At 38.4% G+C, this 27,569-nt stretch overlaps 2 protein-coding genes and 2 long non-coding RNA genes across 4 annotated transcripts in view; 3 read left to right on the top strand and 1 right to left on the bottom strand.

Moving 5' to 3' along the window:
* The window catches only part of LOC118343986, a 38,085-nt gene extending 12,077 nt beyond the window's left edge, over positions 1 to 26,008 (bottom strand). Inside the window, exon 1 of the long non-coding RNA XR_004797806.1 lies at positions 25,737 to 26,008. This is a non-coding gene — a long non-coding RNA (uncharacterized LOC118343986). The remainder of the gene's footprint in view (positions 1 to 25,736) is intronic.
* Positions 10,451 to 13,382, top strand: LOC109018789 (probable receptor-like protein kinase At2g23200). The gene has a single exon (XM_019000975.2). It carries the CDS (start codon positions 10,548 to 10,550, stop codon positions 13,011 to 13,013), a length of 2,466 nt encoding a protein of 821 aa, XP_018856520.2. The 5' UTR covers positions 10,451 to 10,547; the 3' UTR covers positions 13,014 to 13,382.
* LOC109018788 (clathrin interactor EPSIN 2-like) lies at positions 13,511 to 14,900 on the top strand. The gene is made up of 2 exons (XM_019000974.2): positions 13,511 to 14,090; positions 14,446 to 14,900. Exons 1-2 carry the CDS (start codon positions 13,862 to 13,864, stop codon positions 14,580 to 14,582), a joined length of 366 nt encoding a protein of 121 aa, XP_018856519.1. The 5' UTR covers positions 13,511 to 13,861; the 3' UTR covers positions 14,583 to 14,900.
* LOC108992584 lies at positions 21,916 to 25,757 on the top strand. Its single transcript, XR_004797805.1, has 5 exons — positions 21,916 to 22,184; positions 22,319 to 22,464; positions 23,366 to 23,734; positions 25,490 to 25,531; positions 25,649 to 25,757. It is a non-coding gene; the product is annotated as an uncharacterized LOC108992584 (long non-coding RNA).
* Positions 26,009 to 27,569: the final 1,561 nt, after the last annotated feature.

Raw genomic sequence — 27,569 nt, 5'->3', positions numbered from 1 at the left:
GAAACCTAAGATATTTTGTGGTAGTTACTTTTTGAGAAGCAATGTTTTGATGGATCCCGTGTTTTGGTAATGACTAAAATATTCTATCTTATTTTGGGAGTTCTTTTGGAAAATATAACTCTTATTTTGAAGTACTTATGCTATGTGAAAACTTTGGGATATTTGCACTTATTGGTACCATGTGTCTTTTATTTTGCCACTGTACATTAATTAGATAGAAAAAGAACTTTTCTGCTACGATTTTTATTACATACTGCTAGATGCTAAGTGCATTGCATCTTAACTGTCATGAACAAGGGTTATGTAGCCTTATGTTATGTGTCCCAACACATTCAGTCACCATGAAATCCCAAGTAGGGGCTGGGGGCGTCACACTGAACCACGTCAATCTTATATCTTATGATTGATTTTCTTGGTTGCCTTTACTTTTCTTGCATCGTTTTTACAAGAGCACGAATATCGCTTTTAACCCTTTCATTACTCCTGTATGGGCTTTGTTTCCCACATCTCTCTTTTCTTCTTTTATTGTGGACTCCGTCTTTCTACTAACGCTACCTTTCTTTATGAAATAGGTGGAGTATATGATTACAGTAGAGTTATTCTAGGGAGCAGCCATTGTAGCGGTGCACACATTGCACACCCTACGTGGCTGCTGAAACAAAACGTGCATTTTAATTCAAAACAAAAGATCGGTTTCAAATTTTCATCTCGATTCTAATTTGTCCCACAAACCCTCATCCCTTGATAGCAACCCGATTCAGCTTCCTCTGCCTAGCGCCTCCTGGTGACACGTGTCTCTCTTCAACACCACTGAGAGACACTCCTCCGTTTGCCCAACATCGCCACTCCATGCGAACTCATTGAACGGAGCAAATCATATTTGAATCTCGCAAAACCCACACTCCTCCCTCACCACGAACCCCCGTCGCCTTCCTCTTCCCAGCACCACCTTGCGACGCTTCTTCGTTTGCCTAGCACCGCCACTCCCCACGAGCTGATTGAACGGATCTGCCCAGCGACAAGTTCCGAACAACTCTGTTTTGCCACCGCCCCTGCTCAGCTTTGTAGGTAAATGTTGTACCATTTTTCCTTCCAAATGATTACATTCTTCTTGTTTACTGAGAGGTGAATTTTGGATTTTGTAAGATGAGTTTCGAAAGACTTAGGGCATGGAGAAAAAACCTTGTTTTCTGCTTTTGACGACCTCTGCTTTCATAAAGTTTTTTACCTCATCTTTTTTCTTCTACTGGAGAGAAACTTTAGTTTGCAATACTCTTTATGGCATTACTAAATACGTATAAGTTAACTCATTGCTTGTTGCCTTCCTTTGTGTGAATTGAAAAAGTACTAATTACCTCGATTTGTTTGGCTTGGAGCATCCAAGTCCCGAAGATTGCACTGATGTTATTGTTTTAAAAACTAGAAAACTTAGAAATGACAAACAATGCACTGATGTTATTGTTTCATATTGCTTATTTGGGAATTAGTTGAAATCAGGAAATAGCATGTATTAAATTAAGAGACACAGACAGATACTGAACAATATTAGGAAAGTTTGAGAACATTATGATAATAGTGATGCTTAAGAAATAAGCAGTGTACAATTATTTGTAATTTATAAAGAAATAACTATAATTTTTTGCATCAATGGAGGTCTTTCCTGACTAATTTGGGGATATTAAAACTCAAAAGGTTGCATTAATGTTGTGGGAGGTTTTGGGTGGGAGAAAATTGCCTTATCTTGTAGCATTCTTGTCGCATACCAGTCAAAGAATGCTCACTAAATCTTTATTAGTATGTATGGTTTTGGGTTCAGAATTTTATTAGAAGTAATTGCCTTAATTATATATAGGATTTTAAGTTGGGCAAGAATATGCTACAACTAGGGCCTAGTTGGAGACATGTCTCTTTACCAATATAACAACTTTAGGACAAAAAGTGAGCTGCTCTAGGGATCCACCTGGCATTCATGATATCATAAAAATGATCATGCATGAAGCTAGAAACTTGCTTTCAAAGCACCTTTCTCTGGCATGTACAAAAAGATGAATGATCTCATGGATAATGACTTAGAAGATTGTCAAAAGAATGATGCCCCTTTGATATCCATTTTTTGCACGTGTCCATTGTAAAACTTAGAGAGAGAGAGAGAGATAGAGACATATAGGGAGAGAGAGAGAGAGTGTGTGTGTGTGTGTGTTTAGTGGAGCACTAGATCTGATGGATTTGAACAGATTCATAAAGAGTGGCTGACATGTAAGAATGTATTGCAATTGGACTCTCATAGTGATCACTAGTGCATGCAACATTCTAGATCATGATAAAGCACTTCAAAATTTATATTGGCCGGCTCGCTTTTCACTTTTAGTGCTGCCATGGCCTATTACTAACTGATCTTAGAAAACGTTTCAAGTATATACATATATATATATATATATGTATGTATATATATGAATGCATTTGTTAGGTGTGAGTTTCTGATTTATCACTTTTTTCAAAATAATTGCATCACATTTGCGCATTCACGACTGTAACTATCATTTCTCTTTTTGAGCTACTGGGCATGCATGCAAGTTGTTCCACTAAAGTTTAGGGGTTAACTCAAATCATTAATGTACCATTTGAATATTTTGATTTATGCTCTCATGATATATATGTATATATATATATATATATATATATATATATATTCTAACCTCCATACGTGTTTTAGAAGAATAAAAGAAGAGAGAAATGTACGCTAAATCATGTCCATTTGTAAATCATATATACACAATATAGAGAGGCACATTTGCTTATATTACATTTGATTTTGTCACTCATGTCTCTCGGATGCCCCTGTATTCAAAAATAGCTTAGGGAGCATGACTATATTATAGGTCCCATCCATGATTAGCTTATATAATTAGTTTTGTTAGACTGGTTTAGGGGCATCATGTCTCTATTGTAGAAACACAATGGTCATTATCACAAAGAGCAAAAAAAGTTTAATTCATTAAATGATTTCTTTAATAATTAAAAAAAAAACCTAGATGAACAGGCATTGGCCCATTGTGCTAGCCCGAGTCCAATACAACAACTAACTTGGGGGGAGGTTGGAAGACCAACATGTGAGAGTGCAGGAATTTTCAAATTTTCAGCCTTGATGTTAGTGTTATGTATTAGTGTTACATGGTTTTATTTCATTTGTTGCTACAGGTACATACAATGAAGGTTCAACATGTAAAGGACACTAAAATTGAAAGGAGAAGTTGAAGTTGGGAAATCTGACAATATTGTATTTCCAGTTGAGAAATTTGTAAAGAAATTTGTATTTGAAGTTGAGAATATGTGGTACTGATAATGCATCTTTGGTACTGACAACTGTAATCTTTTATTGTAATTTGTATCTAAAGTTTGTATTTTGATGTTTGTATTGCAAACACAAGTAGTAGCTTTTTTAAATGTACAAACAGAGCAAATGCCTGAGCAGCATACAAAATTGTTCTACAATGGCAAAAAACAAGAGACTCAGAGTTCCAAAAAAAATTTTTCTTTATGCTCAAAATTGCTTCATGGCATTTACAGGCCATTAATGAGTAAATTCTCCTTCAAGTAAAATGTTGTCAATGTTTCGTGAAGAGTGTTTTTTTTTTTTTTTTCCAAAAAATGTTGTTCCAGGCTCAGAAATTTGATATGCATAGAGAAAATATTGCATTTTCCTGAGGATAGGTTCCTGTTACTTAAAAAATGGGGCAGACATAGATGTGCTTCTTTTGACAGTGTGAGTGCAAAAATCATGCCAACTCTAAACCTCTAGATCAACAAACAGGAATTGCCAAGGCATTTCCTTGCCACAATTCAACTCCAAAAATCATGTCAACTCCAAAAATCTTGCCAACTCCAAATCCTCAATAAGCATTTCCCTACCACGTTTCGTCCTGCAAACAATGTTGTGGTGGAAAAAAAAAATCCAAGTGATAGAGTTTTATAACCTTTTTGAGGGACTTCAAATAAGCTACAAATTACCAACATAAAAAAATAAATGCAACATAATTGAATAAACAACAGAAAAATCAACTTAATATCCATAATAAGTTGTCATAATTATATTCGTAGATAATATACCATACATGTTAGGATCCGATCAATCTATTTATATTTAAAACTAACACGATACATCTACAGTTCAAACCAACCGAAAACTATTACAAGAGATACGATCTAGTATCGACACAACAATATACGTACACCCCTATTCTCTAAGATCCTTCTTCGAAGTTCGTCCTCTTGCTTGTGAAGCTCATTCTCTCTTTATTAGTTTGTCCTTTTGTTTTGGAGCTTCATACTCACGTAGCAATAAAGCATCCCCTCTCTTCCGAATTTCATTCTCTCTTGTCAAGATTTTCTCAAGTAGTACCGATTGAAGTATATGTGCCCAATGAAGAATTGACATGATGGGAACCAAGGTGGGACTAGTCTTAAAGATATTTTGCAAGTTCCAGATGGGTCAATTACAAGTTCAAGGGCCAAGAAGATCAAGGAGGCATTGCAAGAATTGATGCAATCCACTTGGGACGAGTTTAGCAAGAGGCTAACATTCAAGACGAGCTTAAATGATGAAAATTTAGTTTCGATTAATTTGATTAGCTAGGGAAAGGGCAACAACATGACTTAAAGGCTTTGGGCACTTGAAGACTTTCAACTTGTTTAATTCATTTAAAAGAATTATTTTATTAGTTTAGAATAATTGAGTTTATTATGGGAAACACTTAAGGGGGCCTATACAAGGGCATGTTGGGAAAGTTATTATTTTATTAAACTAGGTTTAGGGTTTTACTGAAGCGATTACTGTAGCCGCACTGTAGATACGGCACTATTCACACAAGGGGCATTTTATTGAACTAGGGTTAGGGTTTTACTATAGTGAGTACTGTAGCCGCACTGTAGCTACGAGACTGTTCATCCAGGGACATTTTTGGAAGATGGGGATTTATTTTGGCTAGAGTTTGATTAGGTTTTGCTTTAAATACTCTTTGTAGCCTCATTTTAACAAGTTTATGAAATTTGATAAATTTATTCATTGTGAGTTGAGTTTATCTCCTCTTGTTCTTGATTGAACTTTTGAACTTATCAAAAGTAAATCACAACCTTTGTGACGTTCCTCCTTTGTAATCTGGGTTCTTGAGACGGGTTCTTTAACGAGTCTAGATTTTAATATAATTTAGGTTCTTGAAATGAGTTCTCATTGGGTCTAGATTTTTCATCGATTGACTTGATTTTGGCTTTCTTGGGGAGTTTTCAAATTGATTGTGGGTTCAAGAGATTCCATTCCTGCAAGTTCATATCATTTGGTATTCAAAGCAAGGTTTTCAATCAGCTCTGATTCTATCTTTTAATTCTTGTATCTTTAAATTTAATTTTAGGGCTTAATTGTTGTAGCGTTGCAATAAAATAAAATAAAATAAAATAAAAGAAAACAAAAGAAAAAGTAGGCTGCCGAAATTCTTAGGGTTTTTGGTTTGGCTAAAATTTGCATCACCTAGGGTTTCAAAATTATAGGGTTTCTTGCATCTCTAAGTTTGTCAATTGCTTGGAGTGCCGTTTCATTGTTTCTCTTCTACTTCATTGTCAATTCTTGTGTACTTGAATTCAATTGCTTTATTTTCACAATTGAATATTGTTGTTTGTGATTGAATTGGAGAAAAGAAAAGAAAAGAAAAGAAAATTAAAAAAAAAAAAAAAGAAGAAGAGGAAAAGAAATGGTAGCATATTCAAAGGTTGCTACATAGTTACAAAGAAGAGAAAGAAAGATATTTGTTGATTGAGCTTTATCTCAAAGGTACTGAATACATCTTTCTAGTTGATGTCTTGTTTTATAGTTACTCTTTTCCTCGTATAAATTCCTTGAGCCTCGTGTCATTTTATTCATTCCTTGTTTATTGTTCTTGTTTCTTGGATCTATATTACTAGTTAGAATAATACAAAGTTATATTGTCTTGATTTAGTTAAACTAGTTCTTAAAAAACTTGAGCGGGAAAACTATTGAGGTAAAAGGCAAGAGAGTGTGAGACTATTATCAGGAAAAATCCATTAAGAGTGAAACACGAGTGAAGTGCCATTATTCGAGTGTAAACACATAAGGAAGTGTGTGAGGTTTTCCACTAACATTGTTTTTATGCAACATATTATGATATCTCATAGAAATGACTCATCACCAAAGGGTGTGACAGATAACTAATCCTTTGTGTTGCAAGCCATGCAACAACAGTTTGAGCGGTTGAACTTGGTGTAGATTAAGTGAGGGATATGATGGATCATCAAGAAGTGGTAATTAGAAATCTCCAGGGCAGGAGTGATAGGAGGCGACTTGAGTCTAGTGTTGAAAATGAGTATCAGAAAGAAGAGTATGGTGATTCACTTGTTACTATTCGTGCACTCAATACATAACTTAAGATGGATGATACGAACCTGCAGAGCAAAAACATTTTTTATACTAGATGCCACATCAACAACAAGGTATGTAATATGATTATTGATTTGAGGAGTTGTATTAATTTGGCTAGCACTACTTTAGTTGAGAAATTGAATTTACCTACCTTGAATCACCCTAGGTTTAATTGAACTAGGGTTAGGGTTTTACTGTAGCGAGTACTGTAGCCGCATTGTAGCTGCGGCACTGTTCATCCAGGAAAATTTTTGGAAGATGGAGATTTATTTTGGCTAGGATTTGATTAGGTTTTGCTTTAAATACTCTTTGTAGCCTCATTTTAATAAGTTTATGAAATTTGATAAATTTATTCATTGTGAGTTGAGTTTATCTCCTCTTGTTCTTGATTGAACTTTTGAACTTATTAAAGGTAAATCACAACATTTGTGACGTTCCTCCTTTGTAATCTGGGTTCTTGAGACGGATTCTTCAATGGGTCTAGATTTTAATATAATCTAAGTTCTTGAAACGAGTTCTCATCAGGTCTAAATTCTCCATCCATTGACTTGATTTTGGCTTTCTTGGGGTATTTTCAATTTGATTGTGAGTTCAAGAGATTCCATTCCCACGGGTTCATATCATTTGGTATATCAACATAAAAAATCTTGCTTCTCACTGCGAACCGTTCAAGAAGAAATGAAATGTTGTCTCATATATCTAACATCAATATAATTATGATTTTTAGCATTGGTGCTTATAAAACAAGAGACACTTAGATTAGTATGCTTACATGAATGATTAGAATAGGATAGTTGACTAGTGGGATTGTGTCAATATTTTGCACTCAAAGAACAGAAAACAGTATCATATAGTGATGATGACTTGTCTACTCCAAGTTTGTATTATTCACTTTGAAGCACAAGAGATGTACAATATTGAATTTGTACTATTTAAGTTGCTAGCCAGAATTGCCAATCCTAAAATTCCATCTTAAAGAAAAAAGACGAAAATGCAGTATTGAATTTGTTAAATGGAATGGTAGAATGGGTATTAATTTAAACATTGTAAAAACACTACAGCTTTGCTAGAGACAACCGCGATATGCAAACGTGGGGTAACCGGTTGAATGTAAAAACTTACGTGTAATAAAAAAAAAAAAACAAAAAACAAAAGGCAAAAAGGTAAAACAAAGAAAGAAAAAGACCTCTATCTCTCTTTCTCATTCTTCTTCCAAGTCTACCGTCTTGGGTTTGGTTTACTTTCCTGGTTTTTTTTTTTATTTCTACATTCTGATTAATGTGTAATCCCTCCCTCTCCCTCTCCCTCTCCATCTCCATCTCCATCTCCATCTCCTGCATATTTTTGACTGGGCTTGTTTTTTTTGAATAGATCCATCTGCTTGGTCACATGAAAGAGATGGATTTATTTCTAGAAGTTCCGTTTAGTCGTTGCAAAAAGGTATAGATCACTGTAAGCTCTTTTATTTCAGAATCCATCCATCAACTTGTTTTTAACATTTTTCAAAAGAAAAGAAGAAGAAGAAGAAGAAGAATAAGAAGAAGAAATAGCTTGTATGGTCCATGTACATAACTACCACGCAATACACAAAGTATTTTGTGGTTAGGTATTTGGTATCTCCTCTAATTGGAGAAATATTAAAAACTTGACGACGACGGTGTATTTCATCAAGACGATGACGGCGAACTCTCCTTCCCAGACGCGATCTCTAGCTTCTTTTCATCTGAGATTTTCTAAAATTTCTCTCATTCGTTTTAGATCTTAACATTAATTGCAAAAAAAAGGAAGCTTTCTCTCGTCAATATATTTGCTTCCCTTCTAAAGCATTCTAACATCTCCCATAAAATTCCTGAGATCGTCATCCTTTTCTTTTCTCTATTCAATTTTAGTCGAAGGCAAAGAAAACTTGAGGGGTTTTGAAATGAGCAGAGAAATTATGGTGAAATACTTGGTACTGATTTCACCTTTCAAATACTTCTAGTTCAACCATTTTGACACGTATTCAAAGTGAAAATTTTCATCTTCTGTGTCTTCAAGATCATTGTTGGGTCTCTCATCTCTCGTCTTCATGATCTTCGGGAGCCTCAAATTTTAGCTTTGCACTAGACCCTTTAGTAGAAGTGGGAAAAAATTGATAGTGAGAGAGAAAATGAACGAAATGAAGAAGTGGGAAGGAGTAAGAAACAAAATGGAGAGAGGGAGAGGAGAAATAAATGAAAAATTTTATTAGATGGGGCGCTGGTTGCGCGCCGGTTGCACCAGGCAGTTGCAACAAGTATTTTTGAAAACACTATAATCTTGTTGTGGACTTCTTTTAGGGTATCACACCAAGAATCAATCAAAGCAAATAATAGCTTCTTTTTTCATTTGATTGAGGAAACATTGATATGGGACAAAATAAGTCTTGAATAGGAGTAAAAATTGAAGGATTGCTCTATGTGAATCGACGAAACTTTTGCTATTATCCATGACTATTAGAATTTTTTTCTAAAAAAAAGACCGAGGATTTGTCAATTTCGCTATTGTCTAGGTGATCTTGACTAGCCTTTTGTCTTATGCTAACACTATTCGCTAATCAATCAGATTCATTCCCAAAAACACGTCTACTCCTACGCAATGCACACGTTCTTCGAAATTAATACAAGAAAAAAAATTTAAATTTGTTCTAATTTCACTAAATTATGTCTAAAACATATCAAAACATGTACAAAAATATTTGAAGAAGATTCTTACCGTGTTGAGATGCAGATCTAGACGCAGGGACGTGTTCTACCTTCCAATGTTGTGTGCATCCCTAAAATCGTAAAGAGAAAAAAAAGAGATGAGACTTCGAAAAGTATGCATAAATCCTAGAATCAAAGAGAAAAAAAGAGATGGAGTAAACTCTAGAATTTCATAGAATTTATCACAAACCTTTGAATTTCATATAATCCTTTCTGAAGAAGATTATTTCTTACAAACCCTAGAAAAAGTCACAAACCGCAAATCTCTTCTGCAGATCTTTGCTCCATATCTCTATCGCACACTATTGAGAGAAGATGTTACATTTTGGGAGAAATGTAATGGACTACTCGAAGAGGGGGAGATGAAACCCAGAGAATGGAGTGGGAGCTGCAGAGATGAAACCCAGCCCCCCAACTCCTCGAAGCCCTCATGGATTTTTTGCGAATCACAGAGAAGAATAAGAAGGTTCAGATTTTTGTGAGGTAAGTTGAGGGATTTACAATGAAGAAGTTGGATTAGAGACGTGAGGGAATTGAGGGTTGAAACCTAGAAGTAGTTTGAGGGTTTTTTCTCAAACTTTCGAATTTGAGATCGACTAAGGGCTTCGGGTAGTGGGAGCTGGGGTAAGGAACCATACGGGTGGACAGCGGGGCCCCGCCCCGCTTCCGCTCCGCCCCCGCATGGCGGGGCTGGCAACCCCGCTCCGCCCCCGCATGGCGGGGCTGGCAACCCCGCTCCGCCCATGCAGGGGCGGGGCCCCCTGCCCCGCATCTAGGGCCCCTAGCTAGGGCGGGTGGCGGGAAGTGCCCAACCCCGCCCCGCATTTCCCCCGCTTACATTGTTTATATATATATTATATACATATATATAAATATAAATATATATTTATATTTTATAAATTGTGTATATATAAATATATATTACAATTTGTTAAACTTGTTCACAAAATATGTATTGGCAAACTTAAAAACTAATATTCTATAATTTACACAAAATATGAATTAGCAAATTTAAAAATTACATAATTTTTAAATTATAGTCTTATTTATAAAATTTAAATTTATAATTGAAATTTAAAAATATATTTTTAATTACTTTTGAACTTAGAAATAAATTTTAAATCAAATAAAATATAATATTTTTTTTAAAATAAAAAGAGACAGAATGAATTGAGAATCCGCCCCACACCCTGCCCGTCCCGCCCATGTACCTCACCCCACCCATACCGGGGTGGGGGACGGGGGAGAGAACCCCACCCTTCCCCATGCGGGGCAAGGTGCGGGGAGGCTGATTTATAGATTTTTTCATACTCTTATGTCCAAGTCAGTCTTTCTTTCAGATTTCCACTGCGATACCCGTAACCACTCAAAAAGCAGCAATCCTTACCAGAAAATCCATGGAAGTTCTTCCCTCCCATAAGCTTCTTTTCCGACTCTGTCTTCTCGTACCTCTGCATATCACCTCACTTCTGTTTCTCTCTTCAGCTTACTCTCCTCCTGATAATTACTTCATCAACTGTGGAGCACAATCCAACACCAGCGTCGATACCCGAGTCTTCGTTGGCGACCGGGGTTTCATAGTCGGAAAGGGAGAAACTGTCAAAAACAGCAACTCATCAGCAAGCAGTTCACCTCTCTATCAAACGGCAAAAGTTTTCAAACACCTGTCTTTATATAAGTTTGACATCAACCAGGATGGCACATACATTGTACGCCTCCATTTCTTTGCTTTCTTGTCACATACTGATCTGTCTGTTGCTCGGTTCAATGTTTCTGTTTCTGGGCTTTCATTTTTGACGAACTATAGCTTCCGAAACGTTACTAGTTCTCCGAAGATTGAGGAATTCTTGCTCCCCATCCCAAAAGGTGAATTTAAAATCTACTTCATACCCTACGAGCCATCTTCGGCTTTTGTGAATGCCATAGAAGTCTTTCTTGGCCCCGAGAGCATCATCCCTGATAAGGCTCCTCACATTACTTCTCAAGGAGCTAAGAGTAACTACACTGGTCTGAGCTCTAAGGTTCTGCATAAAATCCATAGGATCGACGTTGGAGGTTCTACATCCAAGCTCGATGAGTTATGGAGGAATTGGGATTCAGATGATAAATACTTATACCCAAAAGATGCCACGTATCAGTTCAAAGGCGAAACGCCTAATAACCAGTCCGAAAGGATCCCCAAGTATATTGCCCCAGCTTTTGTGTATCAGACGTTGAGACGATTGAATATAGATGGTAGCAGCAACTCCAGTTTACTAAAGGTAACTTGGAGTTTTCCTGTCAATAAGAATTCTAACAACTTTCTTCGGGTCCATTTCTCCGACATAATAAGTGTAACACCTAATGACTGGTGGTTCAATCTCTATATCAATAGAAATTTCAGTAAGGAGATGAGTCCTTACGGTATAACTGGGACGATCGGCATTGTTCCATTTTACATCGATTTTGTGGTTGATTCGGATGGTTTGGGATTTGTGAATGCTAGTATCGGCCCAGTGGAGGGCTCTCGGATATATAATGCCCTTTTGACTGGGTTGGAGATTATGGAGGTAGTGAAGGAGTCGGGTTTCATTCCTCCTAGGGAAATTGAAGAAGCGAAAAAGAAACATTCCCCTGCTATTATAATTGGTCCTGCATGTTTTGGGGCGTTTTTCATTTTGGTAATATTGGTGGCGTTGGGTTTGAAATTCAGGAAACCAGGGCATGATCAGATTTTGGGAGTGCCTCTTTATGGAGGATTTAGTTCGAAAAGCAGGTTGACTCAAAGAGGTCCTAATGCTTCCCTTGCTGATCCTAGTCTAAACCTTAGTTTAAGGGTACCTTTTTCTGAAATACTGCGTGCAACGAAAAACTTCAATGCAAAATTATTAATTGGTGAGGGTGGATTTGGGAAAGTCTACAAAGGAACTCTTAAAAATGGCACCAAAGTGGCTGTGAAACGAAGTGATCCACGACATGGGCAGGGTTGGGAGGAATTCCAAACGGAGATCATGGTGTTGTCTCAGATTCGTCATCGCCATCTTGTTTCTCTAATTGGATATTGCGATGAACGGCGTGAGATGATACTGGTTTATGAATTTATGGAAAATGGGACTCTCAGAGATCACCTCTATCATTCAAATAACAACTCTGAGAAATCAACTTCAGGGTCTAAATTGTCTTGGAAGCAAAGACTAGAAATATGCATTGGTGCGGCAAAGGGCCTGCACTATCTACACACTGGTGCGGCTGGAGGAATCATTCACCTTGATGTTAAGTCATCAAACATTCTTCTCGATGAACGTTATGTGGCTAAAGTTACTGACTTCGGCCTTTCGAAATCCGGCCTCGATTTGGACAACTTCAGCATGGGTGTAAAGGGTACCTTTGGTTATCTTGATCCAGAATACCTTAGAACCCTACAGTTGACAAAGAAATCTGATGTATACTCCTTTGGAGTTGTACTTCTTGAAGTTCTCTGTTCTAGACCGGCTATTATACAGTCATCTCAGTATGATGAGGTGAGCTTAGTAGACTTGGCGATGCTGTGGCAAAGGAAAGGCCAACTCGAGAAGATTATCGATCCGGTGCTTGTTGGTAACATTAATCAAAATTCATTGAAAATATTTGGTGATACTGCAGAGAAGTGTTTGAAGGCATTTAGTACTGAGAGGCCGACTATGCAGGATGTGTTATTTTACTTAAATTATGCACTACAGCTTCAAGAAACTGGGATGCCCAGAGAGTCATTCGAGGACAGCGCGACGATTACCACTTCATTAGAGTTGCAGTTTCCAATTATTTTGAATTTTTCTGTTCAGGAAGATGATGATGCACCCATTGGAGGGGATGATAGTTCTAATATGGAGGTTAGTGAAGTCTAGGGCTTGTTTGAGGAGTGAGATGAGATGAAAATGTTGTAAATAATAGTAAAATAGTTTGTGAATAGTAGTGAGATAGTTTGAGTTGAGTATTTTTTAGATTTTGGAAAGGGAGAGAAAAAATTTGAATAAAAAATATTATAAAGTTAAAATATTGTAATAATATAGTTTTATAATACTATTTTTATTTGGAGATTTGAAAAAGTTGGAAATGTTTTTTATTTTTTATTTGAAAGTTTGAAAAAGTTGTAATGATTAATTTGAAAAAGTTGTAATGATTAGTTTGAAAATTTTGTATTTGAATTATGTTTGAGAATAAGATGGAATGAGATGAAATGAGATCAAATAAGAATTTTGTGTCTCATCTAAGACCCCAAATCTGTTTTGGGTAAGTACTGTCAGGTTTGCATTAGCACCTAAATTCATAGAAATATTTAATAATCATTTGATATTAATATTCAGGAATTTAATAAAAAAATATCTTTTATTAATGGTTGTAACTTGTCAAATGCAGTGTTCCTCACATGACCTGAATTCTTATCACCATGAAATTTGTAATTCGTTTTAGTTTGCTGCTTTATGATTAGATTCTGCATCGACGCCAGTACAGTTGGTTGTAACTTGTCATATTGTTTACAATAATCAACCTCCAACAAACTCACAGTATTCACCTCAAGAGCTGTCTAGTCCACAGCATAACACTGATATTCTGGCGGACATCCTCCCTCCTGGACCTTCATCCACTTTTACTTCACAGCAAGCTTTTCCAGGTCCAACTGGCCATCCTTTACAGCCAACTGCTAATATGTACAGCACTTTCCACACACAGGCAGGACCTGCAACTCCTGTAGATGCACATATTGCTCAAACTTCCACTGGACCAGCTGTTCAACCTAACAGTTGGTAATTTACTCCCTCAAGCTGGGCCAAATGCCCCTACAATTCCACAACAAATTCTTCCGTCTTCATCTGGATCACTTTCAACATTTCCTCAACCAGCAAAGGACAAGTTTGAGACCAAGTCAACTGTTTGGGCCGATACACTAAGCAGACGGCTTGTCAATTTAAATATATCTGGACGTGAGTGTTTAATGCTTGTATAATTGTTGTTTTCATTATTGTTATAATCATCATCATCATTTGTGTAAATTACATTTTGCACTTCCAAACTACAATAATTGTTACTTTACCCCTCAGATTACCACTACTCTTCATCAATCTTAACAGTCAGATATTAACGATCGAGTAAATTGTAACTTATGTTTTATGTGGGGATCAAAGGACAATTTTGATAGTTTGGTGGTCATATTGCAAATAGAGTGGTAGTTTGAGGAGGTGAAATGTGATTACCACTACTACCATTCTTATTACCATTATTATTCTTGTGTTTTATTAATATTACAAGATGTTTGACATGATTTGTTTTCGTATACAGCTAAAATAAATCCTATGGCGGATATTGGAATTGATTTTGATGCACTTAATCGGAAGGAGAAGAGGATGGAAAACCCTGCCACAACTCCTGTTATGTCTACTGTCAACATGGGGAAAGCTATGGGATCTGAAGACTGAAGGCATTGTAGAAGAGGATTTGAAGACTTGGAATGACCCAGTTTTTTTTTAATGTGGAACATCAGGATTATTGGAGGAATTATATAGGGTTTGGAGTGTGGAAGAGGATATAGCACTTTCTGAAGCAGAGAAATTACGGATAGTTTGAGTGTACTTTGACCTTTAAAGGGTTAATTTGATGGAGGAAATATATTGGAGGCAGAAATCGAAGCATACAAAGTTTTTACATCGAGTGGCCAACACATATAGGAGGAACAATGCTTATGGTTGATGGCTTAGTATCCTTGAATCAATTTGAGATCAAGGATAATATAGTCCAGTATTTTTTTTTTTTGATAAGTAATCGATAATATTATAAATAGAGATAGGCAAAAACCCAAGTACACAAGAAGGATACAAGAGATAACACCTATCTAGGTCAACGAAAGGGAAGCTAAAAAGTCATGTACATTCAGGCCATTAAAATCTATAGCAATGGCCCATAACATTAAAGTACGGAAAAGAAAAGCTCTAAGTTCCCCCGGCGACCGCTCCTTGTTTTCAAAAGTCCGATCATTGCGCTCTTGCCAAATACACCACATGATACAGATCGGGATCATTTTCCACACCTCCTTAATTTGTTGAACGCCTCTCGGGAGTGTCCAACTGGCCAACAGATCAACCACAGTTTCTGGCATCACGAAGGGTAACTCTACTCGACTGAAAACTTCCACCCACAAGGCTCTCGTTATCTCGCAATGTAACAATAGATGATCCACTGTCTCACCTGATCTCTTACACAAGCAACACCAGTCTAATATAACTAACCGTCTCTTCCTCAAGTTGTCAATGGTCAGAATCTTCCCCCATGCTGCTGTCCATGTAAAGAAAACCGCTTTAGGAGGCGCCTTATTTCTCCAAAGTCTCTTCCATGGGAACTGAATGGTTGTGGTGTGGGAGAGGGACTTGTAGAAGGATCTAACAGAGAAGATGCCCTTACCCGTCGGGATCCACCATAAGCTGTCAGCTTGCTGTCTATTCGGCTTCACAGAATATATGAGGCTGAAAAAGGCTTCAAAAATGTCTACTTCCCAATCTTGTGCCGCTCTACTAAATGTTACGTTCCACTGCACATGATCCCCTGATATACTTATGAGGTCCTCAATGGATGCTTCCTGGTTGCGAGCCACGCGGAAAACAGCTGGAAATGCCTCCTTTAGGGCCTCACTCCCGCACCAAGTGTCCTCCCAAAACTTAATACGGGATCCCCTCCCCAACACCAATTTAGAAAGAGTAATAAAGTCCCCCCACCCTCGCCTAATGTGTTTCCATATCCCCACTCCACTTGCCCCAATTACCTCTTTTGTGCACCAGCCCCCCCATAAGCTTCCATGTTTATAATCAATCACCAGTTTCCATAGAGCTCCGGTTTCCAAATTATACCGCCATAACCACTTCCCAAGCAAAGCCCGATTGAATGTTCTCAAATTCTTTATGCCCAACCCACCTGACGAGATTGGTCTACACACCTTGTCCCAACTAACTAAATGAAATTTGAATTCATCCCCTATCCCACTCCATAGGAAATCACGATACAGTTTCTCAATCCGAGCCGCTACTCTGACAGGCAAATGAAACAAAGATAGAAAGTACGTAGGTAAGTTAGAAAGGGTACTCTTTATGAGAGTAACCCGGCCACCTTTCGACAAATACAATCTCTTCCATCCTGCCAATTTTATTTCTATCTTTTCAATAACAGAATCCCAAATGGATGAGGCCCTAGCAGCAGCCCCCAAAGGTAATCCCAAATAGGTAATGGGAAGAGAAGCTATCTTACACCCAAGAATGCTAGCTAACTGCCTAGTATTGCTCACATTCCCCACTGGTACTAACTCTGACTTGTCAAAATTAATTTTCAGACCTGATGCTGCTTCAAAGCAAAATAACAGAGCCTTCAATGTCCTCAACTGGTTGTAATCAGCATCACAAAATAAAAGGGTGTCATCTGCAAATAGTAAGTGAGACAAAGAAATAGTACCCCTATTGGGGTCACCAATCGGAAAACCAGCCACCAACCCATGCGTGACCACCGCCGATATCATCCTACTCAATGCCTCCATAACAATAACAAAAAGGAGTGGGGACAAAGGATCTCCTTGTCTGAGACCTCGAGAGCTACTAAAGAAGCCAGTCGGACAGCCATTTATCAAGATTGAAAATTTGGCCGTAGAGATACACCACCTGATCCACCTACACCATCTCACCCCAAAGCCACATCTACCCAGCACATACAAAAGGAAATCCCAGTTTACATGGTCATATGCCTTCTCCATATCTAATTTGCACAGAATCCCTGTAGATCCCGCCTTCAATCTGCTATCTAGTCCCTCATTTGCTATAAGAACTGAATCCAAGATTTGTCGCCCCTTAACAAAAGCATTTTGTGTTTTCGTGATAATCTTCCCCATAACCGCCCCCAATCTGTTAGCCAGAACCTTTGAAATAATTTTATACACTCCATTCACCAGGCTGATGGGTCGAAAATCCTTAATCTCCACCGCCCCCATCTTCTTAGGGATTAACGCAATAAAAGTGGCATTTATGCTTTTCTCGAACTTCCCAACCAATGAAACTTCCTGAAACACATTCATTAAATCAACTTTGACCACTTCCCAACAAGAGTGGAAAAAGCCCATCGAGAAACCATCTGGATCGGGAGCTTTATCTTTGACCATACTTCTTACTACCTCATACACTTCCTCTTCTTCAAAGGGCCTCTCTAACCACGCCGCTTCTTGAGGCTCGATTGTATCAAAACCAAGGCCATCCACCTTTGGCCTCCATCCCTCTCTTTCTTTAAATAGTTGTTCATAGAAATGCACCACATGTTCACTAATCACAGGGGCCTCCTTACACACCATATCATTTATATTCAGCATTTCAATGGTATTAGTTCTTCTATGGGAGTTGGCAACTCTATGGAAGAACTTAGTACTTCTATCCCCTTCTTTCAGCCACAATGCTCTCGACTTCTGGCGCCAAGAAATCTCTTCTAATGATAGTACTCTCTCTAATTCTGAAACCAACTCAGTCTTCCTCAATATTTTCTGCGGTGCTAGAGCTCTAACTTCCAGTATACACTCAAGCTGTTGTAATTCATCCACCATGCATTTCTTACGCTCCCCTAAATCTCCAAAGGAGTGTATGTTCCAATGCTTTAGGTCATTTTTCAAAGCTTTCAGTTTACTGGCTAAAATGAAAGAGGGGTTACCATTAAACTGATAAGAAGTCCACCATTGCCTCACCTTATCCACAAAACCTTCACTTTTCAGCCACATGTTTTCAAACTTAAAATAACGGCGCCCACTTCGAATGCCTCCGCAATCCAATAAGATAGGAAAATGATCTGAGCAGAGACGAGACATTCTCTTTTGGCACACCTCCGGATAGTGTTCCTCCCAGTCTGATGAGATAAGAAATCTGTCCAGCCTGGACCATGTCTGATTATTCGACCAAGTAAAAGCACCTCCCGAGAGAGGTATATCCAACAAGTTTAACTCAAAAATACAATCAGAGAACTCTATCATTGCAGGTCGCATCCTACTCTCACCCGACCGTTCACTTGTTGATCTAATGACATTAAAATCCCCTCCTATACACCACGGAAGTTCCCACCAACTGTGTAGCCCAGCAAGTTCCTCCCATAAAAACCTTCTGTCATTGTCCACATTTGGACCATAAACCCCAGCAAAGGCCCACACAAAATTATCTACCACATTCTTAAAAGAGCATGCCACTGTATATTCCCCCACAAACTCCTCCATTTTGTCAACAACTCTTCTGTCCCACATTACTAAAATACCTCCTGAAGCCCCGTTTGACGCAAGATACACCCAATCTGCATAAGTACAACCCCAAACACTTCGAACTAGTCTTCTAGAAATAGTTTTCAATTTAGTTTCTTGCAAACATACTATGTCCGCCCTCCATTCTCTCAGCAGATTTTTTATTTGAAGCCTCTTATTTGCCTCATTTAGCCCCCGGACGTTCCAAGATATGATTTTTGGCTTCATAAAGGAGAAGCAGGCCCCTTCCCTTTTAATCTTTCTCGGCTTGAATTTCCTTCATAATTTAATGACCAAGTAAGGCGCTTGAGCTCCCGCTGTTTTTTCGACCCTGATTTCTTGGCTTGCGAGTGGCCCGCTTCAATGGCAGTAAGTAGTGCAAAAAACTGCTCTTCATAACCCACACAGTCCATACCTATCAAATGTTGTAATTCTTTCACCTTTTTTAGCATCCAATCCGGAGTGGTTGATTCATTAGGAAGTAAACGTTTCAATGGGATAGGCTCCCCAACACTATAAGCCCACTGTGTAGAATGTATCTCCCTCTTTTCTTCCTCCCCAAATAAATTTCTCCCCTCCCATTCAACCACAGCTTCACTAGATGGGAATTGGGTCTCAGGGACTAGGCTCCCAAGGAGCTCAACGTTCACCATCTCCAAGCCTATCCCCTCTGCCCCGAGAACTCTACCTTCAGTACTGTCATCTTGCATTATAAGCTCTATGTGGTCCTCGGGATGGGTCTGAAGCTCCGGCAAGGAGGAGGAGCCTTCCCCTAGGTTCCTCGGCACTGTCTGGCTGTGTAGGACTTCAGCAACTACGCACGGTGGCTGATTTACGCCCCGCGTGGAACCTGGTAACCCTCCCGTCGCAGGACCAAGATGGGCCTCCAGGTTCGAAACCTCTGCCTGTTGCAGAGGAGACGCCGGCGAAACAAAGGTGTCGCCGTGTACGCCGTTGGCTGAGAGAGACCCAGTTTCACCGTGTACGGTGGCAGAGGGTTGAGAGATACCCATTTTCACCGTAGGTTGTAACACAACGATAGTGTCTCCGTGTTCGCCGGCATCATCTGCCGATGGTGTCACCACCGCCGGCACCATCACCGTGTTCGCCGGAACCATCTGGTTCGATATCGGCAAGGGAGGGTCCGACGGCTTGACCGAGACTCTCCTCCACGCGAAGGGGCCCGTGGGCTGCGTTTGACCCCGAGGCCCAGCAGCTCGGCCCATCCCTTCTGAAGACTGCTTAATGAGACTGGGCCCCGACAACTCCTGGCCCATTAGTCCAGAGGCCTTTTTCAACTTATTACTGAACCCCTCTTCCCCTTGACCCACGCCCCCCACACCCAGACCCGAGTCCCCCACCTCTTTATCCTCTTGAACGCATCGTTTTAAGATGTTGATATTAAGCTGTAAGACATCCACTTGTCTCTGCATATCCATCACAGCCCGTATAATTTCTTCCTTCTTTAGCCCGACACAATCTCTGCCACCACCCTCACTGTTCTGCACCCCTACAGGAACCACGTCGCCTACCATTTTCAACGGCACTGCTCCACCCACCCCAGCAGGTTGACGTGATGGGTTCAAAGCCCTGGGATTTTTGAAAACCTCCAAGTACGAAGGCTGAACTGCCATCCTTCCCGTCGAAGACAGCCCTTTGCAACCACCACGCCCAGCCTCCTTCAAGACCTCCACCATCTTCCTCCAACCCTTACCATCCTTATCTTCCGGAATAAAGATGCAATTTCGCCGGCCACCTCTCCCATACTCCACCAAAGCCATGAAAACTCCCTGAAGATTAGAGCATCTCTGTGCTATGTAGCCCTTGTCTCCTTCCCTATGCCCTGTATAAAACTCCTTTCTTCCAGCCATTAAACAATCTTCCAAAGCTTTAGTGAACCAGTACACTGTATCCAGCTCCAGACTCATTTTCTTCACCATCTTCCACCCCTTTTCTGTAATGAGAATCCTCCATCCATCCCTTAACACCTCAAAAGACTTTAGTTCTATGTTTATTACTCTCCGATGATCCATAATCCTTTCCTTTGAACGAATCAAACACCCACCAACTCCATTGAAATGAAGCAGAAAGTTTACGTACCTCTTCCTTTGAAACTTAGATACAAATATTGCAGACCCAAAATCACCGAGTTTTGACAATCAATACCATCCCAACCGTAGAGCAAATATTGTCTAGTCCAGTATTTTAAACACCTGCTTTCTGAATGGCTTGCTTGGAGGCCAAAGCTGAATAGGATAATATTTGAGACCATAGATCAATAGAGAGGCACGTGGCTTTAGAGGCCTTTTGAAGAGGTTGAGGTTTGACAAGTGGTAATTAGTATGGCTAGTGACAAAGCATCAGGTCTAGATTGATGACTATGGCATTATTTAAATCTCGCTGGGATGCAATAAAAATGACATCACGAAGGTATTCTAAAAGTTTTATACCAATGTTAGGTTTGAGAAAAGCCATAATGCAACCTTTATATTGCTCTTTCCTAAAACAGCTGGCTCAGTATTAAAGACTGCTAATGTTTCAGTCTTGTGAATGACGTGTATAAAGATATTTTCGAATGTTTTTTTGGCCTAGTACAGTAATTGAGAAGGTTGCATCGAAGTCCTAAAATGCATTTTTTGAGGTACAAAAATATTAGATATAGTGCTTTTTGTCAATGCCTGGGTAGTAGGTTCAAATTCCACGTAGTAAACTGGGAAATGTATGCTTGTGGATTTCTAGGGGAGGGTTAGGAGTTTGAAACAAACTTGTATTTAACCACGCCCTATGAGGGGTGTTTGGCAAACTGTAGTAGATTCCAAGTTAGGCTTGAGGTAGGTGATGGTGCAACAGAAGTCTCCATGAATTACTTTATTGCTTCTATTTCCTAATTAGGCATTTTATCTTGTATACATCCTGCATACTTGGTCTATGCCTATTGTTTTTATCGATAAAATTTTGGGCTTACCTATCAATAAAACAAGATTTACTCGTGCGCACATTCGCATCCAGTTAGTCTTAAGTTGAAATACTGCACTTGTGATCAATGGGAGCCGGCTTAACATTTTTGACCGGTTAGTTTTTCATTTGAAAGTTCCTTGTCTTTTGATTCTGTTTTCTAGGTTCTTGATGCTACAAGCAATGAGCCCTGGGGTCCTCATGGATCGCTTCTTGCAGATATTGCACAGGCAACCAGAAACTAGTAAGCTTGAATTGTTCTCTTATACAGGTTTTTTGCATTGCTTATTTATGCCAAGTAGCTCTCTCTCTCTCTCTCTAGCTTCTTTTTTAAACGAAAGAGTTTGCTTTGCTTTAATATTCATGCAGTCATGAATGCCAAATGATCATGGCACTAATCTGGAAGCGGATTAATGATACTGGCAAGAACCGGCGGTATGTCTATAAGGTTTGTTTTTTTTTGGGATTTAATTTAGTAACTTTCAGATGCTAAATATTTAGTTTTCTCTCCAACTTATATGCTATTTTTTACCTGTCTCTGTTCTCTTTCTTTCCATATGTTAATGATTTGTCAAGAAACTTACTTCTGTGAATCTCTCCTTGATATCCACTCTTCAATTTCATGATGGCCCTTGGATTTTGATAAATATTGTGTAGTGTATGTTTAGTATCTACTGCTTTTAATTCTCTCATTATGTTTCTGATGGTATAAGTAAAAAAGTTATTGTTTGAGCTTGAGGCTATGACTGTTCTGGATTACCTCGTAGCCCTTGGGTCAGAGTGCGTCATAGATGTGACCAGGGAATATGCTTATCAACTACAAGTAACTTCTGGTTCCTGGGTGCTATTTGACTGAGTTAGAGTATTGGATTTTTGTTTTAAAAATTTGCATTCACCTGCAAATGATTAGCACTGTATCATTGAGTTAATGATGAGTTGATTTTTCCCACTTGGCAGACATTGGCTGATTTTCAATATATTGATTCCAGAGGAAGGGACCAGGGAAGCAATGTCAGGAAGAAATCTCAGAGTCTTGTGGTTCTAGTGAACGATAAAGAAAAAATAATTGAAGTTAGACAGAAGGCTGCTTCTAACAGGGACAAGTAAGCCTGTTCTCAGAATTGAAATTACTTTCATTCTTATATTGGCTATATGCTATTAACTTTGTCAATTTAGCCCATTTCTCTGTCTCATTCCTCAGCCCACTCTTTGTTCCTTTATATACCTCCCCACCAATAGATAGAAGTAAATGGGAATAACCAAGCCTACAAATTGCCATTACCATGCTGCTTTAAAGCCAACGCGATGTTTAGTCATTTGGTATGAAGATGTGATGAGCAAAAGTCATACGCATTGGGATTAATCATCTCGCCATTGTTGTTTTATTGTTCAACTTTTTGCCATTTAGGGTTTTGCATGTCTTTAGATTCCATTTTCTTGTTGAAATAATCCCATTCCAACTTTTTTTTATAATTATCAGACAAGTGAATTTCTAAAATGTCTTCACATTAAGTGTTAACTTTCCTTTCATTTATCAGCTCTACAAATTTTTATGTGTTATTTCTCTAAGTTTTAGTTCTTTTGGAAGGGTAGCTTGCTTATGTGTCTTCTTACAAAGAGTTCATATTCTGTGATATTTTTCTGTTGTATAACACATCAGAAGATCCATCTTCTTTGCTTTATTCATTTGGTGGATTTTTATTTTGCTCTCTAACACATAATTGAGCTAAGATTGTCATTATTGCTAGTCTATTTGGATGAGGTGGTGCAATTTTTCCTTGTAAGAGTTCCACAATCGCGACAGTGAAGAATGTAGTAACTTTTGTGGAATTTCTTGTATACTTGTCCTATGAATCCCCTTCTCATATTCTGCAATAGAAATACTTTCTAGCATTAAGAACGTATGGAAGTGCATATGATCCACTCTGGTGGAGAACACTCTATTTTTCTTTGTAAGAAATTATCAGCAATGTGGTACCAAACTGTTAACTTATGGCTTAATAGGTTCCATAGCACCTCATCAACTGGTGGAATGTATAGGCCCAGTTCATATTCTGGTATTGGAGGATATGGCGACTGATTTGATGATGACCGTTATGAAGGCCGCTACGGAAGCAGGGATGAAGACTTTGGGAGAGAGAGAGAAACTGGTTATAGGGATGACGGGCCCCATGGTAGATACGGGGACTCATGTAGTCGTGATGGAGATCGTTATGGCAGAGATTACGAGGAATGCTATAGTAGAGATGGTTATAGGGATGATGATTATAGAGGAAGAAGTCAGAGTGTCGATTACCAGTATGGCTCAAGAAGTAGGAGCTCCAACAGAGACAGAGACCATGCTTTTGATGATGATGGTCAATATTCATCTCGGTATGTGTTTATATTCACTGATGTTATAGAGTAACATATTCATTCTTTCTCTTCTCTCAACTCCTTTTCAAATTGTTGTTTTTATCTTATCTTTAGGTGGTTAAGTTTTTTGTTTTTGTTTATGTTTTTTTTATTTTTATTTTTGAGGATTGAGGAAGCAATTTTTTTTTTTGATAATTAAGAAGAATTTTATTACCATAAATAGGCATATAGCCCCAGTACACAGGAAGTATACAAGAGGAAATACCTACATACAGGGGCTAAAAAGACAGAAAAAACTAGAAAAACTCCTCACCATGATTAAATTAGCCTTAGCCCATAGACACAGTTTTAAACAAAAATTCCCTAATTTCATCCATCAATTGTTCTTTGTCTTCAAAACATCTCCCATTCCTTTCTAGCCATAGACACCACATCAAGCACGAAGGAATCATTTTCCAAATGGCTGCAAAAGGTAGACTCCACCCAGCATACCTCCAACAAGCTAGTAAATTCACCAAATGCTTTGGCATCACCCAAGAAATACCCATCCTTCCAAAAATGGCATTGCACAAACTTTTAGCCACATCACAATGGAGAAACAAGTGATTAACTGATACGCCATGTTTCTTGCACATAGAACACCAATCAACAATATAAAGGCCACGCTTTCTTAGATTTTCAGTGGTCAGAATTTTGTCATGAGACACCAGCCAACTGAAGAAAGCTACCTTATTCGGCACTTTAACTTTCCAAGTACTTTTCCAGGGGGAATCACATACACCTTGGCAGGTTAAAGCATTATAAAAGGAGTGAACTGAGAAGCTGAAATTTCTTTCATGAATCCACAACAATCTGTCTACACTTAGACAATTTTCAACTCATATAGTCTGCTGAAAAAACCTGAAATTACATTAACTTCCACATTTCTCACGAAGTCAACAGTCCATTGAATGCTATTATTCAAAAATGAAAATGAATCAGCCACAGTTGCATCTTGCTGCCTTGCAAACTGAAAAAGTGAAGGAAATTCATCCTTGGAGTTTTTGCAAACTGAAAAAGTGAAGGAAATTCATCCTTGAGAGTTAACTCTCCACACCAATTATCATGCCAAAAGTGAATTCTTGATCCATCCCCCACCTTAAATTTGACATATTTAACAAACTCCCCCCAACTCATTCGAATTGACTTCCATAATCCCGTCCCATAAGCTCCTTTTACTTCATTTGAACACCGACTAACATACCCCCATATTTAACATCTATCACATTTTTCCATAATGCATCTTTTTCTAAATGATATCTCCATAACTATTTCCCACAAAGAGCTTTATTAAAAAGCCTCAAGTTACGCACACCCAAACCACCATTTGAAATTGGTTGGCATACCTTATCCCAACTTATCAAATGAAATTTCATTTCCTCCCCTTTACCTCCCCATGAGAAATTCCTAGAGATCTTTTCAATTTTCATAGAAACTCCAACCGGTAGAGGAAAGAGAGAAAGGAAATATGTTGGAAAGCAAATTTTTCATTTTACATCGAGGTCTTTCTCGTCAATAAACGGTAACAAAAAGTGTAATCTGATAGAACCTGCTTGGAATAAAAGGATTATCCTGTTTGCAAAGTTCTATGTTCCTTTTACAATGTAAGTATGCAGATGATGGCTTCCTGAGATCCTTACGCTTCAAAGTTTACATAGCTTTTATTTTCTTACCCTTTCTGAGATCCTTAAGCTTCAAAGTTTACATAGCTTTTATTTTCTTACCCTCCTACAGAGGCAGTGGTGGCAGAGCTGACGATCAATCTCTAGATGGAAGGTATATTATTTGTAGATGCATGGTCAAATGCTGGCGCTATTGGGTTTTAAGATCCACCTTGTCAAGAATTCGATCTAGCACAATATATTGAATGACAAATGTATACCCTTATGGCAGGCGGCTTGAACGGAAATTTTCTGAACAGAATATTGGTGCTCCTCCAAGTTATGAAGAAGCTGTAAGTGAGTCCCGAAGCCCTGTTCACAGTCAAAGGTATAAATAGTGCATTGTTATTTTTCTTCACTATTACTTACCAGTTGAGATGTAACTTATCAAAACACTTAGTAGTTGAGTGTATGCTTATTCATTTTTGTCTCTTTCATTCCTTTTGGGCCAAGGAGAGGTGTAGGAACGCTGGTTTCGGTGGTGATATTGTTGATCACTAAGGATGACCTTTCTTGGGTCTTTCACTTATATCATTTATCAAACATGGTTGTCTAGTTACTGTACAATAAATATATGATGATTCATAATTCATTCACTATTCTACATATTTAGTTCTTCTTTCTCCTGCCCCTTTATGGAATTACTTTATTTTTCATCTGTGAGTGAAGCCTCTCATGAAGTATATATGACCCATCAAATTAACGTTTGAACTTATAAACTCTTGCATTATTCGTTTGATATGATCCTGATTGGCCTCACCCAAATAGCCCTGCGTATCTGATATTTGAAGCCCTACATTTCTCTTCTTTCTTGTTTTTAGGCTGAGTGCTTTTGGCAAAGTTTTAAAAACTACTCCGTTCAATGGCCGGAATAGTAACCGGCACAGGGTAAGTACCTATTCCGTTTTGGGCTGTCTGGAAGTCTAATAAAAGTTTTTAGGTGTGTTTTTAAAATGAGAAATGATTTCGGTCCAGAATTTGGGACCCAAAAAATGTCCCGAGTGAGATTTTTTATTTTTTATTTACTGAATGATTAAAAAAATATTTTTTAATGTTGTTGTGAATTTTTTATTTTTTTTAAAAATGTTTATGATGATTAAAAAAATACATGAAAAAAAAGAAAAAAAAATTACACTATTTGGGACATTTTATGGGTCCTGAATTCGGGACCCGTAGCAGTACTCTTTTAAAATTCTGACACAGTCTCACGCAAGCAACTATGGTTTTAAAAATAAAATAAGTATACTAATAAATATGTGTTTTACATATTTGTGTATTTTTAAGATTTATATTTAAAGGTATTATTAAATTTTTCAATTATGCATATTTTTAAAACTGATGTTATTTTAGGGCTCGTTTGTTTTTGGATATAAACTCAAAACTTTCAAAACCTTAAAAATAGTTTTCGTACGGTTAGATAGTTTCCCGAAAACAAACACAATTTTATCTCGAGGTTTTCATCTCAGTCGTTCTCTCCCTTTACTCAACACTGTTGACTGCTTTCCATCAGTGCATCGTACGAATCTCACAGCGTCCGTCTCGTCTCTCTTGTAAGCCCTATTTTGAACTTCAATCCATGCGAATCTTCTTCCACCAGGCCATCCCATCTCACAAGATTTCGATCCCATCTCTCTCGTTCAGAATCCTGTCACGCGCATCCCTCGGCTGCAGTCTATAATCCTCACCATTGAGATAGGCTTCCAAATGATATCCTGAGAAAAATCTCATCTCCAAGAAAAATCAAACTCTGTGTGGAATCTCTGTGGTTCTTGCTGTGCGAATCTCCCCTGTTCCTTTACCCATCACTCAACCGATTGCTGCCAAGTCCTCTTCTCCCCTTTCATTGCTCCTAGCACCTTACATATAGGAGATGTCGAAAGCTGCGAAAAGCCCCCGCTCGTCCACCACGGTTAGGTCCTGCAATCGTCGTTTAACTCTAAAAAACGACTGCCATAAACGCTCCCTCACCGAGTTGACGAGCACCACGGGTCCGAGAACGAGGTTACACTAGATAGTCCATGGTACCTTTTAATATTTGTTTTTTTTTATATCAATAATTTGTGCAAATATCTTGTCTAATATTGTTGGTGATTAATGCATTGAGACTGATTTATTTGTGGCTGTGGATCGATTAGTTGTTGTTGACTGTTTTG

This window comes from Juglans regia, chromosome 12, assembly GCF_001411555.2.
Source record: "Juglans regia cultivar Chandler chromosome 12, Walnut 2.0, whole genome shotgun sequence".
NCBI lineage: Eukaryota > Viridiplantae > Streptophyta > Magnoliopsida > Fagales > Juglandaceae > Juglans > Juglans regia.
The sequence above is the reverse complement of the archived record's forward strand: the minus strand, read 5'-3'. Positions and strand labels throughout refer to the sequence as shown.

What these genes read in the sequence shown, in the direction of transcription:
- LOC109018789 (XM_019000975.2), top strand. Translation starts at nt 10,548, where the DNA reads ATGGAAGTTCTTCCCTCCCATAAGCTTCTTTTCCGACTCTGTCTTCTC.
- LOC109018788 (XM_019000974.2), top strand. Translation starts at nt 13,862, where the DNA reads ATGCACATATTGCTCAAACTTCCACTGGACCAGCTGTTCAACCTAACA. An exon ending in CAATTTAAATATATCTGGAC is followed by an intron (nt 14,091 to 14,445) that starts GTGAGTGTTTAA and finishes TTTCGTATACAG; the next exon opens with CTAAAATAAATCCTATGGCG.